Source organism: Cetorhinus maximus, chromosome 15 (assembly GCF_964194155.1).
Source record: "Cetorhinus maximus chromosome 15, sCetMax3.hap1.1, whole genome shotgun sequence".
Lineage (NCBI taxonomy): Eukaryota > Metazoa > Chordata > Chondrichthyes > Lamniformes > Cetorhinidae > Cetorhinus > Cetorhinus maximus.
The window spans coordinates 16,786,848-16,807,819 of NC_135893.1; the positions used below are offsets into that span (position 1 = coordinate 16,786,848).

The window sequence follows — 20,972 nt, forward strand, 5'->3', positions numbered from 1 at the left end:
TACATTGGCTCCCTACTCCCCAATGCATCCATTTTAAAATTCTCATCCACCTGTACAAATCCCTCTATGGCCTTCTCTGTTTATATCATTGCAACCTGCTTTAGCCCTATAACCATCCATTAACTCTACCTTCCTCCAACTCTAGCCTCATCATCCCCAATTTTCTTAACCACGCTACTGGTAGCTTGAGTTTTCAGTATCAAGGCCTGTTCTGATGAAAGGTCACCAACCTGAAATGTTAATTCTGTTTCTCTCTCTACAGATGCTGCATAACCTGCTGAGTATTTCCAACATTTTCTGTTTTTATTTCAGATTTCTATCATCCACAGTATTTAGCTTTGTACTGGGGGATTCAGCACCTTTATTTTAACAGTATTTTATTGAGGTTCAAGTTTATCCTGAAGAAAAGGTAAATGTTTATCACCAACTTACTTGTACAGTATAATTCCTTTCAGTAGTCAGCTTCAGTTTCAAATCACAACCTCTAAACATACAAGTTAAACCTTGGGACTAACAATGCAATCATTTATCCCAATCCATCTTAAAACATACCATATGCTACAATTTTTTTTGAAGAAAGATATTTTTCAATATTAACAATTTTCCCAACACCATGGCTACAAGCTATAAAATCAGTGAAGGGATAAATAAACTTGGGTTGCTTTTATAATCAACAAATTATAATACTTACAGCAACCTGTTATTAAGATAACTGCTGCTTTAATTTGACACCCTTTTCAAGAAAAAAAAAACAATGAATTCATCACCAACCAGTCATGTGACTGAAGAGCAGGTTTAATTAACCATTATGGTTTCTCAATCATAAATGCATAGACAAATGTACATATAAATAAAAATTAGATAATCCTCAAAAGTTACAGCCCTTTAATATTTTAAAAGTGTCATGCGTGCTTGTAATAATCGATATCAAATCCATTCAGAAGTTTCATCAATGTATAAAGCCTCCCTAATTTTATTTTTTCTTTTATTTATTTATTTTACATGTTTCATTCAGTTATCCAACATAACTAACCATTTCTGAAGTGCAGAATTCTTTATATCAGATCTTCAAACAAACCAAAAAATACAGTATTGTAAGAATGATCTACAGCTACAGATACTCCAGCAAGCCATTCCTGCTTTGTAAGAAAATCATTTAGTGCTGCAATCAACTGACTCCAACAAGATCATGCTAAAACTGAGTCCAATGTGACAAAATCTGCAAGGTTCAACAGCCATCAGAGATTGTACAGGGGACCTGAGGGACCTCTGGTGATGCAGTCATCCCTAATACAAGGAACACCTATGTGCTGGTGGGGAAAATCAGGAAAGCAGCGCTTAGGAACCAAAACCAAGACAGCCTAAATTGAAATGGCAGCATATCATCTCAATCTAAGGGACTAGGCACTGCATTTACAAAACATCCCCAAATAAAAGCTTTTAGGGAACTGTAATAACTTCTGAAGATCACATTCTGTACATTCAGACAACATTGTGGAATATAATTAGAATCCTGATTCAAAGTATTTTTATGATCCAGCGCCAGTCAGGTCACTGAGGAAGCAGGAAGAAGAGGTATGCTCAGGGTAGACAAGCTGCTTACTCATCATCTCGAGCCATTCTTGTACACTGCTTGATGAACACTGAAAGATCATTGGCATGTCATACAAACAAATTACCTGCCTTTGTAGTTATGGATGAATGTGTGCATGTTTTCAGACCTTGATTAGTTGAGCTCCCAGTAAGAAATACTTCGTTGGTCCCAAAGTGTTTAAGCCTATGAAACCTCCCTGCTCACATCCAAACTTATAATCTTTTTCTGCTTTTTTGAGAGATTGAAACATTGGTTTAGATACCATTTCTTTCAACTGCCATTCTTACAAAAGCAACTGCACGATCTGAAGCTAAACTTCCAGCTAGGGAGGCAGCTCCTGAAATATTATCAGGCTACTTAGAGTTGGGCAGAATCAGTAGAAACAAACACTTCACAGTACCTCATTTGTGTTCCAGCGGTGTCTTTCCTTTGGTAAAGCAGAACATTTCGGTAGACATTCGAGTAATTTCTTGGGCAAAAATATTTTCACATGACTGCCGTTGCTGTTCCCATGATCATCTGAAATGAAGTGAAATGGCATAAATTACTGATTGGCCCAGAAGCTTATTGTCTTATCGTCAAAGTAACATTAAGAGTCACAAGTACAGATTTAAAATGTTACTGGTAGAAACCAAGTCAAAACATTCTGAAGGAGGTCAGTAATAAATTTTAATCATCTGAAGAAAAAATTAAGATGTTCTGTGTAACTCAAATATGATGCATTTCTCTCAGTTCTTACAGTTTTATTACAACTTATTCTATCCCTTAAAGAAATTTTGAATCAAAAAGGACATAGTTACATTTTTTGCTAATTTTCTTCCCATCCCAACCACCAAAGTTTCTGCCATCCTAAATGTCAGCCTTGGCTCAGTGATAGCATCGCAGAGCCAGACTATTGCATATCCAAATGCAACTTGATATTTGAGCACATAACCTAGACTAACAGCAGTGCACTACTGAAGGAATTGTGTGCTATCAAAAACGCCATCTTTCAAATGAGACATTAAATCAAAGACCCAACTGCCCTCTCAAGTGGGCTAAAGATCCTATCACATTATTTGGAAAAGAACAGTTGAGTTCCCCCAGTGAGCTGGCCAATATTTATCACTCAACCACATTACTGTATTCTCTCCCTCACTGCAGATCGTGAAGCTTTGCTCTGCACAAATTGTTATAGGAAAACAACAACCAGCAACTACATTTCAAAACTGAAGTATTTCATTGGCTGTGAGGACATTGGGATGAAAAACGTTCAACACGTAAATGCAAAAATTTTTCTTTCTCCCCTACTGAAGTTGCTAGCTCTTGAAGTGCAGTTCTGTGCCAGGCACCTTCCATCACTGATTACTGGAACAAAAACAGAAATACCTGGAAAAACTCAGCAGGTCTGGCAGCATCGGCGGAGAAGAACAAAGTTGACGTTTCGAGTCCTCATGACCCTTCAACAGAACTAAGTAAAAATAGGAGAGGGGTGAAATATAAGCTGGTTTAAGGTATTTCTGTTTTTGTTTTGGATTTCCAGCATCCGCAGTTTTTTGTTTTTATCACTGATTACTGGAAAGTAGCCCTTCCTCTACTGCAAACCTAGACAGTAAGTCACGATAGCCCACCACAGCAAGCTATTCAAACAATGTGAGCATCACAGCCAAACCTGATCCTCTCCTCTTATGACAGCCCGGGGCATTTTATCAGAAGTGGTCACCAGATAGCGTTCAAAAACACAAATCCCACTCAACCTTTGACTTCCTAATCCCAGGGCCACTAAGGCCAATTGTAGCATCTCTATTTCTGGCAGCGATCAATTAACTCAAAACAGACCAGAAATCAAACCTAGCACTCTCTGCTCTATATCGTACAGTATTACAGAACACTGTGCATACAAGTGGTCCTTTCCCCATTTGCAACATATTTAAACCAGAGAAATATTACACCCTTTTTGACTCCAAGCAGGGAACAGTTACTCAATTCTCCAGTCCAAAACTAAAATTACACAACAGTGCAAGCTTATAGATTTTATTTTCAGATGTGGAAACCTAGAAACACACATCTCTGCTAACTGTTATAACTTTACATTGCAGTGTTTAAAAATCCAGTTTGTATTGCTGTGCTTTTTCCACCATTGGGGGTATACCCTCGAGTCAATGTAATGCATTTTTGGGTAGACTATCATTATGATTAGTCTTTAATTTTGGAGCTGTAACACAACTTTTCAGTTTTCTAGTCACAAATAAAAGCTTTGCCACAGATCAAAGTTTTACATAAACACCAAGCACTTCATCTAAAAAGAAATAGCTGTTAAAGGATTACACAATGGCATATACTGTAGATCTTGGATGACCTGGGAAAATACCAGCATAGGCAGGAAGTCTCTCCAAGGATACTCCAGTGTCCTGGGGTGGTTAACAGAACACTTTTTTAAAATTGTGTCTTACTCCCTCTATACCTTTCAGATTCAATTAATCTTCAAATTGTGTGGTTGTGGCCTGGGACGATTTAAACTGGAAGGCAGCAATCTGGCAATACATACACCACCTGGTGGCGTTCTACATGTTGCTGCCTTGGCCCCTCAATATGGTTTCTCATTTTGAAACAAGTATTGTTGTTAGAGTTTTCCAGTAATCGGTGACAAAATTATAACTTAATGATTGTAATGACATTTACTGGAAGGTTACTCCTTCATTAGAGAGGTTGTAACTCATTATGACATCAAGTGCAGTGGCTATTATACTGATATTACTAAATACCACCTTGAAACTCACTCCAAAAATGCCACCATATAAATACTACAACATGTAAGAAAATTCAAAAGTTATATCAATAGGATCTTCTTCCTCCTCCCATTAAAGTAATTGACTCATTACTGGGCTACAATTCAACAGACAAGTACAGTAACTAGACTAGTCATTCTTCACAAAAGAGCCTAGGTGATAACTATTAAAGTTACTTGACCATTTGGGGAGGTCAAACAACCCAATTTTATCATTGCCACTACCACATATGCCCTTACTAGCAGAAATCAATGAATAGGGATCAGAAGCAGAAACAATGGATGATTTTGCAGCTCTAGTTCAGGGGCTAGGAGGCCAATTATAGCATGTCAACTGACATTACAGCTGACATCAGCTAATTCAACACAGACCAGGAATTAAACCTGGGACCTTCTGCTCTATATGGCTCAGTTACATGCTGGCTTTACCACCTGAGCCATCCAGAGAGTTTTGATCCAGTAATTTAATCTCATGATTCAGATTACTATTATAAACAATTACTGAATCTCCCCATTAAATGACCACCTTGTAACTTGCTTCCAGGCATTGATTATTCTGTGTAGTGTATTTCCTGGCAATCTGTTTAAAAAAAAATTGTGCATTACTCCACAGTGAAGAAGCTGAAAGTCTGAGGCATCACATGACGAATGTGTACCCTTTCATCTAAATTACTACACCTCTACTATGCACAGCATTTCCACCATATCATATATATTATGAAAAACAATAAGTAGTTGTCAGCAAGTTTAAAGCTCCTGTGGTTTGAGACATCATCAGAAGTCAAAAACCAGTGATCTATTATCTTAGTCCTCTTATCTAAAATTTTTCCATACATTTTGAATCATTCAGGTCTCAGCTATTCAAGAAGTTACAGCCCTTTAAAGTCTAAAAGAAGTGACAAGATTTTGTACAGTAGTACAGTATTTTCAATAAGCAGCTTTCTTAGAACAAGGTGCCAAAATAAATCTCTCAAAATTTTATGGATAACAACATGAGCTCTCCTTACTGATTTGCTTCAACAGTATCAATTTTGACCAGTATTTTGTTGTTGACTATGGGAACGTTTTCCATTTCAGCACCCAGTATCAGCATTAAGCACTTAGAGTAAACAACAGCATATGTTAGTTGCAGAATAAAGTTCCACTGTACTGTCCTATTAAGCATTCCCAAAGAGGTGCAAAACAGATTAAGTTTCCTTTACTCTGTACCTCCACCAGAACAATGTGACTTTCTTCCATTTCCCACACACATTATTCCATGTCTTCTCTGGATAATATCGTGCAGAATTGGAGTAACCTTGTACTATACATCCATATCCGCAACTGTCTTACAGCTGTTCAGATTCTTTTCATATAGGTCCTTTGCATCTAGCAGACCAACAAGACTTTATCTTTAAGTCGAGCTCAGGCAGATGAGTGAAAGGTAAACAACTAATCCACTTGATCAGTTGACCCCATAGGAATATCTCTTAAGTACTGAATGCCATTAAATGGTTTGATACAAAAATAAAAACAATTAAAGTATACTTTCCTCCCACTCGTCTTCTTAACCTCTGCAAATAAAAATTTGGATATTTTCAAAAGTTCAAAATCCAATTAAGTATTATACAAAGATCTGAATTTATATGAATTAATTATGCAAGAGAATGTCTCATCACTGACAACTTGTTTTAAAAAAATGACAAAAGGAACTTACTTTGCGACTGGCAAAGATTTGCTACTGATAGAAAATATTCCAATAAACTAATTTTGAAAATACTTCTGCAACTAAAATTATGACAAAAAAATACTTGTCTCAGTACTATAATACTGTATAGTGTTCTATAAAAAGTGATACCCTTCATAGCTTTTTTTTTCTTAGTTTGCCTTCATCTTCTGTGCTTATGGGACAATAAAACTACATAATTGAAATACCATAAATTAATATCAGAGCAGCTCCACTGAGAGCTCAATGGGTAAACGCGCCATATTATGATTTTGAGTATTGCAGATCTGGTAGGTTTCAGGTTCAATCCTTGATCTTTGCTAAGTGAGCCAATCTCAGCCAGGGAGGGGGGCTATGATTGATCTCAATGCCCCTGGGATTCAAATGAGGCAAAAGCAGGAGAGTGATGCCCAGGATTCATAATCCTGGAAAGTACAGCAGCCTAATCATTATAATAATGGACTATCGCCACAGTTCAAATCCCACCACTGCAAGTTGTGAAAGTGGACTCAATAAAATTGGCAATTTATGGACTGGTTCAGGAAAACAACCATGGAAGCTGCTGGGCTGTCTTAAAAACTCAACTGATGCCCTTCAGGGAAGCACATCTGCCACCCACACCTAGTCCAGTTTCCATGACTCCAGTCCCACACTAAGTGGTTAACTTTTAAATGTTCCCAAGCCAACTGGTGACTGGAAACAAATGCTGCTTGGCCAGTGATGTCTTCTTCCCAAGAATAAAAAAATAGACCAGTGATGCTCATTGTGAATGTATAAAGATATCATTTGAAAACAGGAGTAGGCTTGGCTGTGATGCTCCAATCTATCCCTGCACACCCCCATCAAATATCAGACCTACACTCACATGAATACCCAAGGAGAATGCCAGTTTGGGCAAGGTATCCAAGGATTCACTCATGAAAATATATCCCTACATAAATCCAAAGACTACAAAACAAAATCAGGTACAAAAAGGCATAACTCAAGTGTAACAGGCAAATGAGTGGAATCTTCCTGATATTATGCTTTGCATACACAAAAAATTCCAGATAACTTACTCTCTTGCTTAATGTTCCATATAAACATATACAGGAATCTTACAGTATTTCCACTAACTGGCAATATGTTAAATTTAACTTTTCAATGAGAATGTCTTAACACATCCAATAAATTAATCATTTTAATCAATGATAAGTGTGACAACCACAGCCAAAAATAAAATGCCTTCCGTGCAGAAACCAAAATACAGCACAACTGCTTAAAAATAATTTGTGCACTGGAGTGATCACACCACCATTGCTTTTTTTCAGGGTTCAACAAACCACTGCACATTCACTCTGCCGAAAGGTAAAGGAACAGTGACTTAAGCACATAATCTAACCTGTACTTCCATACAGAATGAATGCTACATTATCAGGGATGCCATCTTTCAGGTTAAACAATGGAAGAGAAAAAGAACTTGCATTTATATTGCACCCTTCATCTCAGGATATGCAAAAGTACTTCACAAGCAATAAAGTGCAGACTTCTTAAGAGCGGTTGCCAGTATAATTTACATAAATGTAGCAGCCAATATATGCACAAGATCACACAAACAGCAATGAGGTAATTGATCTCAATTTACTTTTGGTGGCATTGGTTGAGAGGTAAATATTAGCCAGGACACTAGGAGAAATCCCCTGCATTTATTTGAATAGTGAGAAAACAAGTCATCTGTAATAAATCAGGGCCTCAAGCAACAGCAGTTACACCAGGTTTTGAAGGCAACAACCTCGAGAATGTAACAATAATTGGCTGAATAGATTGTGTATACTAGTTTATCTCCATTTAGGAGATTGGCTCTGGTTTATGCAGAATTTCTCAGAATTCATCAGCTCAAAATATGGTGGCAGAAGCTGGACTTGGGCTAGGAAATGGGAAAGGGATTGGGGGAAAAAAATCCAGAGTGCCTGACAGGTATCTGGTGGCCCATTTAGGGAGGTGCAGGTGTGAGGAATTTAAAAGGAGGACAGGATCGCACTTGGCTGTGATGCCTTTGATGATTAAAAAGCCAACATGCAGTGGAACCACTTGAGCAAGGTGCTGGAGGGTTACTGGTTTTCATGGAGCCATTCAGTAGCATGAATTAGTGCCTTCAGAAAGGATAGGGTGGCAGGGTAGAAGTTGTGGGGTGGGAAAGTAAAATACGATTAAGTATCGAAGTGGCAATCAGAAAGAGCTTGTATCTATATAGTGCCATATTAGGTCTCTGAGAAATATCCCAAAATATTTCAGGTACAGTTAGTTACCATAAACAGCAGTCTTTGTTCTTTGTGTAGGACCAATATTGTATAAACAGCAATGAGATCAAGTATCAGTTAGACTGTTTTGGTTGAGGGAGTCATTTGACCAGGATAACTCCATGATCTTTTTCAAATACTGCCATGGGATCTTCAAGTCTTACCTAAAACAAATATGCTTAGAGCAGATAAGTTATCGGATCTGGATGGCTTACATCCCTGGTTGCTAAAGGAAGTGTGGGCGGAGATTGCAGAGAGGTTTGCCATAATTGTCCAATCTTTCCTAGATAGCGAGAGGTGCCAAAGAATTGGAAAATGACAGATGTGACACCATTATTCAAGAAAAGGGTTAAGGACATTCCTAGTAGCTACAGGCTAGTATTGAGTACAAAAGCAGGAAAGGGAAGTTAGGCTGAATTTGATAATAATCTGGTTAGGCCACATGAGAGTAGTGGTCCCCACACTTGAGGAAGGATGCGAGTGTGCAGCAGAGATTTACCAAAGTGGTTCCAGGGATGAGAGATTTTAGCAACAACATTAGGTTGGAGAAGCTGGGGTCGTTTTCCTTGGAGGAAAGGAGATTCATAGGAGATTTGTTAGGTCTGTACAAAATTATGACAGGTTTATTTAAGGTAAACAAAAGCTGTTCCCATTAGCTGATCATACAAAGACTAGGGGAAGAATAGATTTAAGGTTTTGGACAAGACATGCAGGGGATGTGAGGGAGAATTTAAAAACACTGCAACTGATAATGACCTGGAACTTGCTGCCTACGAGGTTGATGAAAGTGCAGACAATCAATGAGTTCAAAAGAAAATTGGATGGGCACTTAAGGGAAATAAACTTGCAGGGCTAGTGATGGGGCAGGGGAATGGATTGCTCTACAGAGATCTGGTGTGGGCTTAATGGGCTGAATGGTCTCCTCAGAAAAGCTAAATATATTACAAAGTATTACAACAGATTCCTGCCGGTGTTTATGTTCCATGTGCGCCAGTAAAGAGCCCCAGCCTGTTCAATCTTTTCTGATAAGTCTCAGCTCTGGTGTCATACTAGTTTTTTTGCACCTTCTCTATATCCTATAACATGGAGACCAGTATGACCTCAGAATTGCTAATTTTAGTGATTTAACCAGCATTGCTACTTTTAGTGATTTGTATATCTTTACCTCCTGATCACTCTGTTCTTTTACTCATTTAGACACATTTTCCAGGGAGTATGTGGCTTCCTCATTTTTATCAAAATGTATTATCTCACACATTGATACTGAAGTTCATCTGCCAAATACATGTTCATTCTACATGTTCATTAGTAACTTCCTGCATTTTAATCAGTCTTCCTCTGTTGTAACTACACCCAATTTGCTGTCATCTGCAAATTTTGAAATTGTACTTCAAATTCCAGAATCCAAATAAATTTATGTAAATAGTAAAGAATGATAGTTCTCCCAGCATTGATCCTGGAGGAAAACCACTTCCGCCATTTACCAGTCAGAGTAATACCTTTAACCCCTACTTCCTCTTTCTGTTTTGTTGTCACCTCGCTATCCATTCTGCTATATGTACTCTATTTCCACATATTCTGACCCTTGCAATTAGTCGATTATGCAGTACACTATTGAAGGCTTTTTGGCAACCCAAATATATCACTTTTACTACATTACCCTTTTCTACTCTTTCTGGTACTACTTCAAAATAATTCAGTAAATTTGGTCAAACATAAACATTCCCTTTTGCAATCCAAGCTGACTATTCCGTAATATCTTCAGTTTCTAGGTGTTTTTCTATTACATCTTTGAGTAAAGATTCCATTATCATTTGAGTGTCTCATTCAAATGATGGCACTTCTGACAATGCAGTGTTTCATCAGTAATTCACTGAAGTGTCATCTTAGATTATGTCTTTGTGTCCTCCAAAAGATAGCCACTTAGTAAAATGATCTACCTAAATATCTTATTTTTATTTTGCAATTTGTAAATATTTTTATTTCCATTATTACGTGTTCCCAAAAAGTAATAATTAACAAGAACTATTTTATGATTGGTTTGATGAAAAATATCTACTTCAATACTCTACTCTCAAACTTGCAGTCTCAATCTTCACACTAATCGGAATATAAAAGGTATGATACCCATGCTTGGTTAATAACCAGGATTCACATGCTTGGTTAATGGAAACGCATAAAGCAAACTCCTCAGCATTTGCACATTTCCCCTGTAGAAAAAAAAGGTGTGAATTCAAGTACTAAATTCTCCAAAATCTAAAGTTATACTTAGAGTAAAATACTTATTAATCCAAAATTGCTGCAGAAACAGTAGTCAAACCTTCTAACTCATTGTGGAAAATATTTTATATTTTGGTATGAAAGGAACTATGTGTATATTAGCTGATGGTTTTTTTTTAAAATCACAAGTAATATTGCTCAACCCTAAACGCTATAAATTATAGCAGTTAAAAAAGACATTTTGCCGAAGCTCCCTTTTTTCAGCAATACTCAAGTTCTGTACTACCAAACGATCATTGCTATAAATCATAAATGAAACAAAAAGTCGCACTTGATCTTTTTCAATCAAGGTCACGAATCTTTTGGTGCATTTAGTATATATAAGAAACATTTTAATTTTGCCAATTTTTTCCTATATTGATTGAATAGTCATTGTTCGCATCTGACACTACAAAGTAGGGAGAGATTTTAACTCACTCAAAACCCATTCACTTAAGAGTTAAAATCAGACCTCAAGTGTTAAAAAGCTACTTGATAATGAGAAGCACCATAGTGAAGTCCAATCCTGCCCAGATCTGACCCGATGTCCACACACATGCACATTTCAGCGGGAATCAATAGGTAGCAAACAGAAACAGGAATTTTGGGTCATTTTTTCTTACCTAGCCCAAGAATCCCCTAGAGTTCTTCAATTGAGATAAATTAGGCTTGTGCTAGTCAAGGGATTTAACATTGAGAACCTTCCAGATCATTGGGTTCTGCTGAGCAACACAGAAGTGCATTTACCAACTGAACCGTTAGGGAAGTTCTAGCTTCATCAACTTTAAGCCATATAATAAGTAATAAAATAAAAATAATAATAATTTTTTTAAAAAATAATAAAATTAAAATAAATTAAAAAATAATAAAGTTGTATCGGTTAGAAAGTTAAATTGCCAAAACTATCCATTAATGAAAATAGTTTTTAAGACGGACTTACCTCAAAAAAGTCATTTAGCAATCCTTTCCATTTTTCTTCAGAATTGGGTATCTTTCCCCCAAATAGAGTTTATACTTTGAGAAGTGCACTGATAAGTGACTGATAAAACAAATTCCAACTATCGGAAATATTCATTTTCTATATCACCTGGATAGATTAAATCATGTATGCCAACTGCAGAAAAACAGAAAACACTCGGATCAAGCAACATCTGTGAGCAGAGAAGAACCAGTGGACGTTTCAGCAGAACAACCTGAAACAGGTTGCTGCCTGACCTGAGTATTTCCAGTGTTTTCTGTTTTTATTCAGATTATCTTGAGTAACGAACTTCACTGCATTGAATTTAACTAATTAGTACAAGTCCCAAGTGCCTTTTAAGGGTGAGCCCTTCATTTACTGGTGGGTTGGTGAAAGCAAATAGTACACAAATTAATTAAATTTTCTGCCACTTGCCAGTTCAGTTAAACCCTGAATCAAATCTATGCCAAATTAAACCAAATTAGCCACAGGCATTATTTCAACAGATACACATGACAGAAAGGATACTGACTGGATGGCTGTCAATGCGTTTCAAATCAAATAATCTAACCAGGAGCCAGGATGACTCAATGATGGTGTAATGACCACCAAATAAAGCTGTTGGAAACACTATTTTGGAAAGCTCAAACATTGGAAATGTATCTACAAGAAAACAGTCAAAATTTTGGGAAATATAGATTGCTAAATTAACAAAGTTTCAGAACATCAAAGCCCCAAGCCAGTGTGCAAGTCGGATTAGCTGCAACATTTTGTCTGCTTGACCTATTGACATAAACTGGATTCTACTGGCTGTACATCCACAAGATATGGGTATTGCTCTGTCTTAACAGACATAAGAACAAGGCATAAAATTCAAATGAAACAAATTAAAAACTAAAAGGATAATCAGGTGAAATTTATTCACCCAAAGGACAATCATGTTGTGGAATAAGTAGCCAGAGTCAACCACTTGAATTACTACATAAAATTACATCATACAGCACAAAAAAGAGTCCATTCAGCCCAATGGATCCCTGACGGAGTTTATGCACTGCATGAGCCTGTTCACACCCTCCTTCATCTCACCCCATCAACTCATCCTTCTTTTCCTTTCTCCCTTATGTGTTTAGCCAGCTTCCAGGAAGACTGTATCATGGGCTAATGAGATAATTAAATGCATGTCTTAAAACTAAAGAGATGGAGAAGTTAATGTGGCAGAGTGATCTCTGAAAAAGGCACTGTTCGGCCCTATGAACTCATTACTCCTAAAAATTTGGGATGCTTGATTTTAATTTCTACTGAACTTAGGTTAATAATGCTCTTCTGTTTTTAACTGTATAATTGCAAAAACAGACAACAGTTCTGCCATAATGTATACAAATCTCCATTTGGCCACTGCACCCCCAAGTGTAGTTTCTCTTCTCAAAACTACAAGTGAACCTTGCCTACTGGGAAGCATGCATGTCTGGACACTGGGTATGGATAAGATCACTTGAATAAGATAGCAAAGAATTACCAGCATCCAAGGAATCACACCTATGCAACATTCTGCTACTTCAGGAGAAAAAAGCGAGAAAATGGTAGAAATATTACCACTGAACTTTCAAGACGCCAACTAACATTGTCCTTTGTATATAACCACAGATCACATGCTCTACTGTGATAAATGCTGTCTGGTCTATTTTGGGAAATGTACCCCTTAAATTCCAAACAAATATATAAAAAAAGGGGGAGGGGGAGGGGGGGGGGGGGGGGGGGGGGGGGGAGAGAGAGAGAGAGAGAGAGAGAGAGAGAAAGAGATCAAAAACCTTTTTTCTATATTAGTTTCTATTTTTTAATTATTTATTTTCTTCCCGCCTTATTTTCATTATTTTTAAAATTTATTTCCATTTTTATTCATTGTTTTATCCCCAGCTTTTAGCCTTTTCGATCTTTTTCCCACCACCGTCCCCTCCCCCCACCCCATCCCATCTGTCACTTTCCAGAGTGCTTATCCTGGTCCTGCCATTATCACATTCTGCTTTCCACACTTAATGTCACCATTAGCACCTCCTTTAGCCAGTGTCACCACTAATAACAACCCCTTGACCTTTTGTTTATGACATCTTTTGCAATCACTCCTTTGCCACCTATCACAGAATCACAGTGCAGAAGAGGCCCTTCGGCCCATCGGGTCTGCACCAACATGTGAGATACACCTGACCTACCTAATCCCATTTACCAGCACTTGGCCCATAGCCTTTAATGGTATGACGTGCCAAGTGCTCATCCAGGTACTTTTTAAAGGATGTGAGGCAACCCGCCTCCACCACCCTCCCAGGCAGTGCATTCCAGACCGTCACCACCCTCTGGGTAAAAATGTTTTTCCTCACATGCCCCCTAAACCTCCTGCCCTTCACCTTGAACTTATGCCCCCTTGTGACTGACCCTTCAACTAAGGGGAACAGCTGCTCCCTATCCACCCTGTCCATGCCCCTCATAATCTTGTACACCTTGATCAGGTCGCCCCTCAGTCTTCTCTGCTCCAACAAAAACAACCCAAGTCTATCCAGCCTCTCTTCATAACTTAAATGTTTCATCCCAGGCGACATCCTGGTGAATCTCCTCTGCACCCCCTCCAGTGCAATCACATCCTTCCTAATAATGTGGCGACCAGAACTGCACACAGCAATCCAGCTGTGGCCTCACCAAGGTTCTAAACAACTCCAACATGACCTCCCTACTTTTGTAATCTATGCCTCGACTGATAAAAGCAAGTGTCCCATATGCCTTTTTCACCACCCCGCTAACATGCCCCTCTACCTTCAGAGATCTATGGACACACACACACCAAAGCCCCTTTGTTCCTCAGAACCTCCTAGTGCCATGCCGTTCATTGAATCCTTCCTTGTCAAATTACTCCTTCCAAAGTGTATCACCTCACACTTTTCAGGGTTAAATTCCATCTGCCACTTATCTGCCCATTTGACCATCCCGTCTATATCTTCCTGTAGCCCAAGACACTCAACCTCACTGTTGACCACCCGGCCAATCTTTGTGTCATCCACAAACTTACTAATCCTGCCCCCCACATAGTCATCTATGTCGTTTATATAAATGACAAATAATAGGGGACGGAGCACAGATCTCTGTGGTACGCCACTGGACACTGGCTTCCAGTAACTAAAGCATCCTTCTGTCATCACCTTCTGCCTCCTACAACTCAGCCAATTTTGAATCCACCTTATCAAATTACCCTGTATCCCATGTGCATTTGCCTTCTTTATAAGTCTCCCATGTGGGACCTTGTCAAAGGCTTTGCTGAAATCCATATAAACTACATCAACTGCACTACCCTCATCTACACACCTGGTCATCTCCTCAAAAAATTCAATCAAATTTGTTAGGCATGACCTCCCTCTGACAAAGCTATGCTGACTATCCCTGATCAAACCTTGCCTCTCCAAGTGGAGATAGATACACTCCTTCAGAACTTTCTCCAATAGTTTCCCTACCACTGACATGAGACTCACTGGCCTGTAGTTCCCTGGCTAATCTCTACAACCCTTCTTAAATAGCAGAACCACATTAGTTGTTCTCCAATCCTCTGGCACTTCCCCCGTGGCCAGAGAGGAATTAAAAATTTGGGTCAGAGACCCTGCGATCTCCTCCCTTGCCTCCCTCAGCAGTCTGGGACACAAATCATCTGGACCTGGAGATTTGTCCACTTTTAAGCCACCCAACACCTCCAATACCTTGTCACTCCCTATATCAATTTGCTTAAGAATCTCGCAGTCTCTCTCCCTGAGTTCGATACCTTCATCCTCATTCTCTTGGGTGAAGATGGATGTGAAGTATTCATTCAACACTCTAGCGATGTCCTCTGGCTCCACCCATAGATTTCCCCCTTGGTCCCTTATGGGACCTACTCTTTTCCTGGTTATCCTCTCCCCATTGATATACTTATAGAATATCTTGGGATTTTCCCTACTTTTACCAGCCAGAGCTTTCTCATATCCCCTCTTTGCTCTCCTAATTGCTTTCTTAAGCTCCACCCTGCACTTTCTGTACTCCACTAATGCCTTTGCTGATTTGCTTCCCTTGTACCTGCTAAAAGCCTCTCTTTTCCTTCTCATCACATCCTGAATATCTCTGCTCATCCATGGTTCTCTGGGCTTGTTACTCTTTCCTATCACCCTAGAGGGAACATGTTGAGCCTGTACCCTCCCCATTTCCTTTTTGAACACGCCCCACTGTTCCTCTGTAGATTTCCCCACAACTGTTCCCAGTCTACCTTGGCCAGATCTTGCCTTATTTTACTAAAATCCACTCTCCCCAATCCAAAACATTTTTTTGGCAACTTGTCGATTTCTTTGTCCATAACAAACTTAAACTGTACCATGTTGTGGTCGCTATCGCTAAAATGCTCGCCCACCACCACCTCAGCCACCTGTCCGGCTTCATTCCCCAGAATTAGATCCAGCAATGCGCCGTCCTTTGTTGGACCCTCTACATATTGACCTAAAAAGTTCTCCTGTACATATTTCAAGAAATCCACTCCATCCAAGCCCTTAACACTATGTCTATCCCAATTAATGTTGGGAAAGTTGAAATCACCTAATATAATTACCCTATTGTTATTGTTTTTACACACCTCCACAAATTGTGCACATATTTGCTCCTCAACTTCCCACTGACTATCTGGGGGTCTATAATAAACACCTAATAATGTGACTACCCCTTTGTTATTCCTAAGCTCTACCCACAAAGCTTCATTCGATGCCCCCTCCAAGATATCATCTCTTCTTACTGAAGTAACTGACTCCTTAACTAATAATGCAACGCCTCCTCCTCTTTTACCCCCTCCCATCTCGCCTGAAGATTCTATATCCCGGAATGTTGAGCTGCCAATCCTGCCCTTCCCTCAGCCATGTCTCAGTGATGGCTGCTATATCACAATTCCACGTGTCAATCTTCACCCTTAACTCATCTGTTTTACCTGTAATACTCCTGGCATTAAAGTAGAAGCCATCCAGCCTTGCCTTACTCCCTTGAAACTTAATGCAGCTGTACTCCCTCTGACTTGATTGTTTTACTGTATTATGATGTGTCCCTATTCTGCTAGCATTGTGTCCCCTCCCCCTGCCGAATTAGTTTAAACTCCTCCCAACAGCACTAGCAAACCAACCCGCAAAGATGTTAGTCCCGCTCTGGTTCAGATGTAGACCGTCCCGCTTGTACAGGTCCCACCTTCTCCAAAAACGGACCTAGTGATCCAGGAAGCTAAAACTCTCCCTCCTGCACCAACTCTTAAGACACGTATTCATCTGCATATTCTCCTATTTCTGTGCTCGCTAGCATGTGGCACTGGGAGTAATCCAGAGATTACAACCCGAGAGGTCTTGCTTTTTAGTCTACTGCCTAACTCCCTGAATTCTTGATACAAGACCTCATCCTTCTTTCTACCTATGTCATTGGTACCAACATGTACCATGACCTCTGCCTTATCACCCTCCCCCTTCAGAATGCCCTGCAGCCGTTCAGTGACATTCCGGACCCTGACACCAAGGAGGCAACATACCATCCTGGAGTCACGTTGATGGCCACAGTAGCGCCTATCTGTTCCCCTGACTATAGGATCCCCTATTACTATTGCTCTTCCTCCCCTCCGGTACAGACAGGCTGCTTGTGGTGTCAGAAGCTTGGCTCTGTCCGCACTCCCTGGAGGAACCATCATCAGCCTCCAAAACGGAATACCAATTTGCGAGCGGGACTCCAGGGGACTCCTGAACTACCTGCCTGTTTCTCGTGGACTGTCTGGTGGTCACCCATTCCCTTCCTTCCTCAAGTCCCTTCATCTTCGGTGTGATCGCCTCTATAAATGTGCTATCCACGATGCTCCCAGACTCGCGGATGCTCCACAGTGTCCCCAGTCGCCGTTCCAGCTCCGAAACTCGAGCTTTCAGGGAGGTGCAGCTGGACACACTTCCTGCACAAATGCTGGTCCCGGGCACTGGAAATGTCCCCGGCTTCCCACATGGAGCACGAGGAGCACACCATGGCTTTGAGCGCTCCTGCCATGACTTATCCCTTTAAATTAAACCTTTTAAGTCAATTACTCTAGGGCCCTTCTTTCCTGATCCTCGTTACTGTAGAATATACAAACTGTAAACCACAAAAAGACCTTAAACTATAAGCGATTAAAGTAGTAAATACCTTACCCACTACTTACCAGTGATTCCTTTCCCTTGTAGCCTCTCCTGCTGCAGCACGCTCTGAAGATTTAAGAAGTTGGATAGCAAAGAAAAAATGCAAAGAGCACCTCGTCCCCTATGCACCGAATTCCCGCTTTGCACCAAATTGCCAATACCCACTCTGGCTGTGCCCTCTCTCCTGTTCGTGTGCAAGCTGGCCTTCTATCCAGCTTCATTTGTTCCACCTTAAACAGTATATATTTCACAACATTTCTACTTCCCTTTAGCTCTGAAAAAGAGAGTCATACAGACTCAAAACGTTAACTCTATCTTTCTCTCCACAGATGCTGTCAGACCTGCTGAGTTTTTCCAGCATTTTTTGTTTTTGTTTCAGGTTTCCAGCATCCACAGTAATTTGCCTTTAACTATTTACTTATAAGTGTCGCTCTTATTTTCTAATGGCCCAGATTTTGTGGTCAGCAACTCTCAACGGACCTTAAGAAAGCTGCCCACCAAGATCTAGCAATCTGTGGTGGCGTGGATTTCACATATTCCTACATAAATTTCATTCAGATGCCAGTTTTAGGGATCTTTGGTATTCAACAACAGTGATGTCATGAAGCAGGCTAAACAGCCAACCACGTTGAAGAATTCACATAGATAAGCAAATTTTATTGTTTACTTTTCATAATTTTTAAAAAGTGAGAAAAGATCGAGACATATACATATGGATTTAAGGTAGTAACTGAAATCCAGTATCTTAGTGTTTATTAATAGGGGCATAGAGTACAAGAGCATGGAGGTTATGTTGAACACTAGTAGGACACTAGTTTGGCCTTAGTTGGAGTACTGCATTTTCAGAAAGATGTGAAGGCACTGGAGAGTGTACAGAAAAGATTCATGAGAATGGTTCTATGGATGAGGAACTTCAGTTATGAAGATAGATTGGAGAAGGTAGGACTGTTTTCCTTAGGGAAAAGAAGGCAGAGAGGAAATTTGATAGAGGTATTAAAATCATGAGGGGTCTGGACAGAGTAGATAGGGAGGAACAACTCCCACTTGTGAAAAGGATTGAGAATGAGGGGGCACAGATTTAAAGTAATTACAAAAGAAGCAAAAGCAATGAAAAAAAGCTTTTTCACAAAGCATTGCTTAAGAGTGAGGAAAGACAGGTTCAACTGAGGAATTCAGAAGGGAATTAGACTTTTATTTGAAAAGGAATAATGTGCAGAGTTATGGGAAGAAGGGAGAAGAATGGCACCAAGTAAACTGCTCATTCAGAAAGCCGTTGCAGACACAATGGGCAGAATAGCCTTCAGTGCTGTAAAAACTCCAATTCTGTGATCAGGACTCCCACTATTGAGCACAATCTATTGACTCCTACTGGAAAGCATAACATGCATAGACATCAGTGTGGGCAGGGCCAGGCTTGAAACAAAATACCCCCAAGGCTGAAAAATGAAGATTTGGCAAAGGCAAGAGAGAATACACACCACCCATAGAATTATGCTACAACAAAAGTTAGGAGTTCCAGGACAATAGGGACTTGGCCCATTGCATCTGCACTGGCCCTCTGAAGGAACAATTCACCTAGAGCCACTCTCTCTCCTTTTTCCCCACAGCCATTCACATAATAATCCAATCCCCTTTTGAATGCCTTGATTGAACCTACCTCCACTGCGGATTTGGTCAGTGCATTCCAGAACTTAACCACTCGTTGCCTAAAAAATCTTGTCCTCATGTCACCATTGCTTCTTTTGCTGATTACCTTAAATCTGTGTCCTCTGGTTCTCAATCCTTCTACCAATGGGAACGGTTTCTCCCTAGTTATTCTGTCTAAACCCCTCATGATTTTGAGCACCTCTATCAAATCTCCTCAGTCCCAACTTCTCTAATCTTTCTACACAACTGAAGTCCCTCAACCCTGGAACCATTCTCGTGAACCAATACCTTCACATCCTTCCTAAAGTGCAGTTCCTAGAACTGGACGCAATACTCAAGTTGAGGCCAAACCAATGTTTCATACAGATTTAACATAAATTCCTTACTTTTGTACTGTATGCCCTTACTTATAAAGCTCAGGATGCCATAAGCTTTATTAACCACTCTCTCAACCTGTCCTGCCACCTTCAGTGATTTATGCATATATACACCCAGGTCCCTCTGCTCCTGCACTCCCTTTAGAATTGTACCCTTTATATTGTCTCTCCACGTTCTTCCTACCAAAATGGATCATTTTATACTTCTCTGCATTAAATTTCATCTGCTATTTGTCCACCCATTCCATCAACCTGTCTACGTCCTTTTGAAGTTCTACACCATCCTCCTCACAGTTCACAATATTTCTAAGTTTCGTATCTTCTGCAAATTTTGAAATTCAAGTTTTAAAAGTATGTATGATTTAAAACAAAATGTGAAATTACTGCATTACCTATCATTTAATCTTAAAAGTCAAGTCCTATTTTCACCAAACCCAAAGCTTATCGACAGTATAATGGTTGATCTTCCAGTTCAATGCACATTAGAACTGGAGAGCAAATGCAGCCTTCAGATGTAGGCTTCCAGGATGGGGAATAATTGTATCTGGGTGCTCAGACATAGGATTATTAAAACATTTCTGTGCAGTACAGGTTCAGGAGCTGGGACATAAAAATAAGATGCATCACCACCACTGGCAGGACTGTGTAATTACAGTATGACAAGCTTACATAGGCAATTTCCATTATAAATGCCAGCAAAGGAAATTGTAATGGAAAAACCTGACAACAGGAAATAGGTTTTGTAGACTAAAAAAAGTGTATGCAGACTAAAGATCTTTGATAATTTACTAATCAATCTCCCATGGAAAGACAAAACTAAGTGTATTCTTCAGATGAACTGGAGTTGGTAGGTGGGGAAAACTTGAGCCAGAGCGCACAATGCAATTCAGTCCTTATTTTAATGCCATAAATGTTGCCTTTACTTCTGTATTTCCATTACAAGTTCCGATGCTCGGAACCAGATTGCTGTAGGGGTATAATAAACAACATTAAGACCATCAAAATAGGGAGGGAAAAAATAATTAACCTGAAGCCTCTGCTACAATCATGTGAACATTAGGTGAGAACAGGGTCAAGCTAGTCTATGATACCAGCAATCTCACAACCCTCACCACAGAAGTTCATGTAAAGAATAGCCACTGGGGTAAGGTATCAGACAGTGACCAGCATCCGGAAACCATATTCCAGTGTGAATGAA

General features: G+C 39.6%; 1 protein-coding gene across 1 annotated transcript in view; it reads right to left on the reverse strand.

Moving 5' to 3' along the window:
* Positions 1–20,972, reverse strand: part of LOC144690441 (calmodulin-binding transcription activator 1-like) — a 1,084,973-nt gene that overhangs the window by 1,044,721 nt on the left and 19,280 nt on the right. Inside the window, exon 2 of the mRNA XM_078557952.1 lies at positions 1,995–2,113. Coding sequence (XP_078414078.1) covers positions 1,995–2,113 — 119 coding nt within the window. The remainder of the gene's footprint in view (positions 1–1,994; positions 2,114–20,972) is intronic.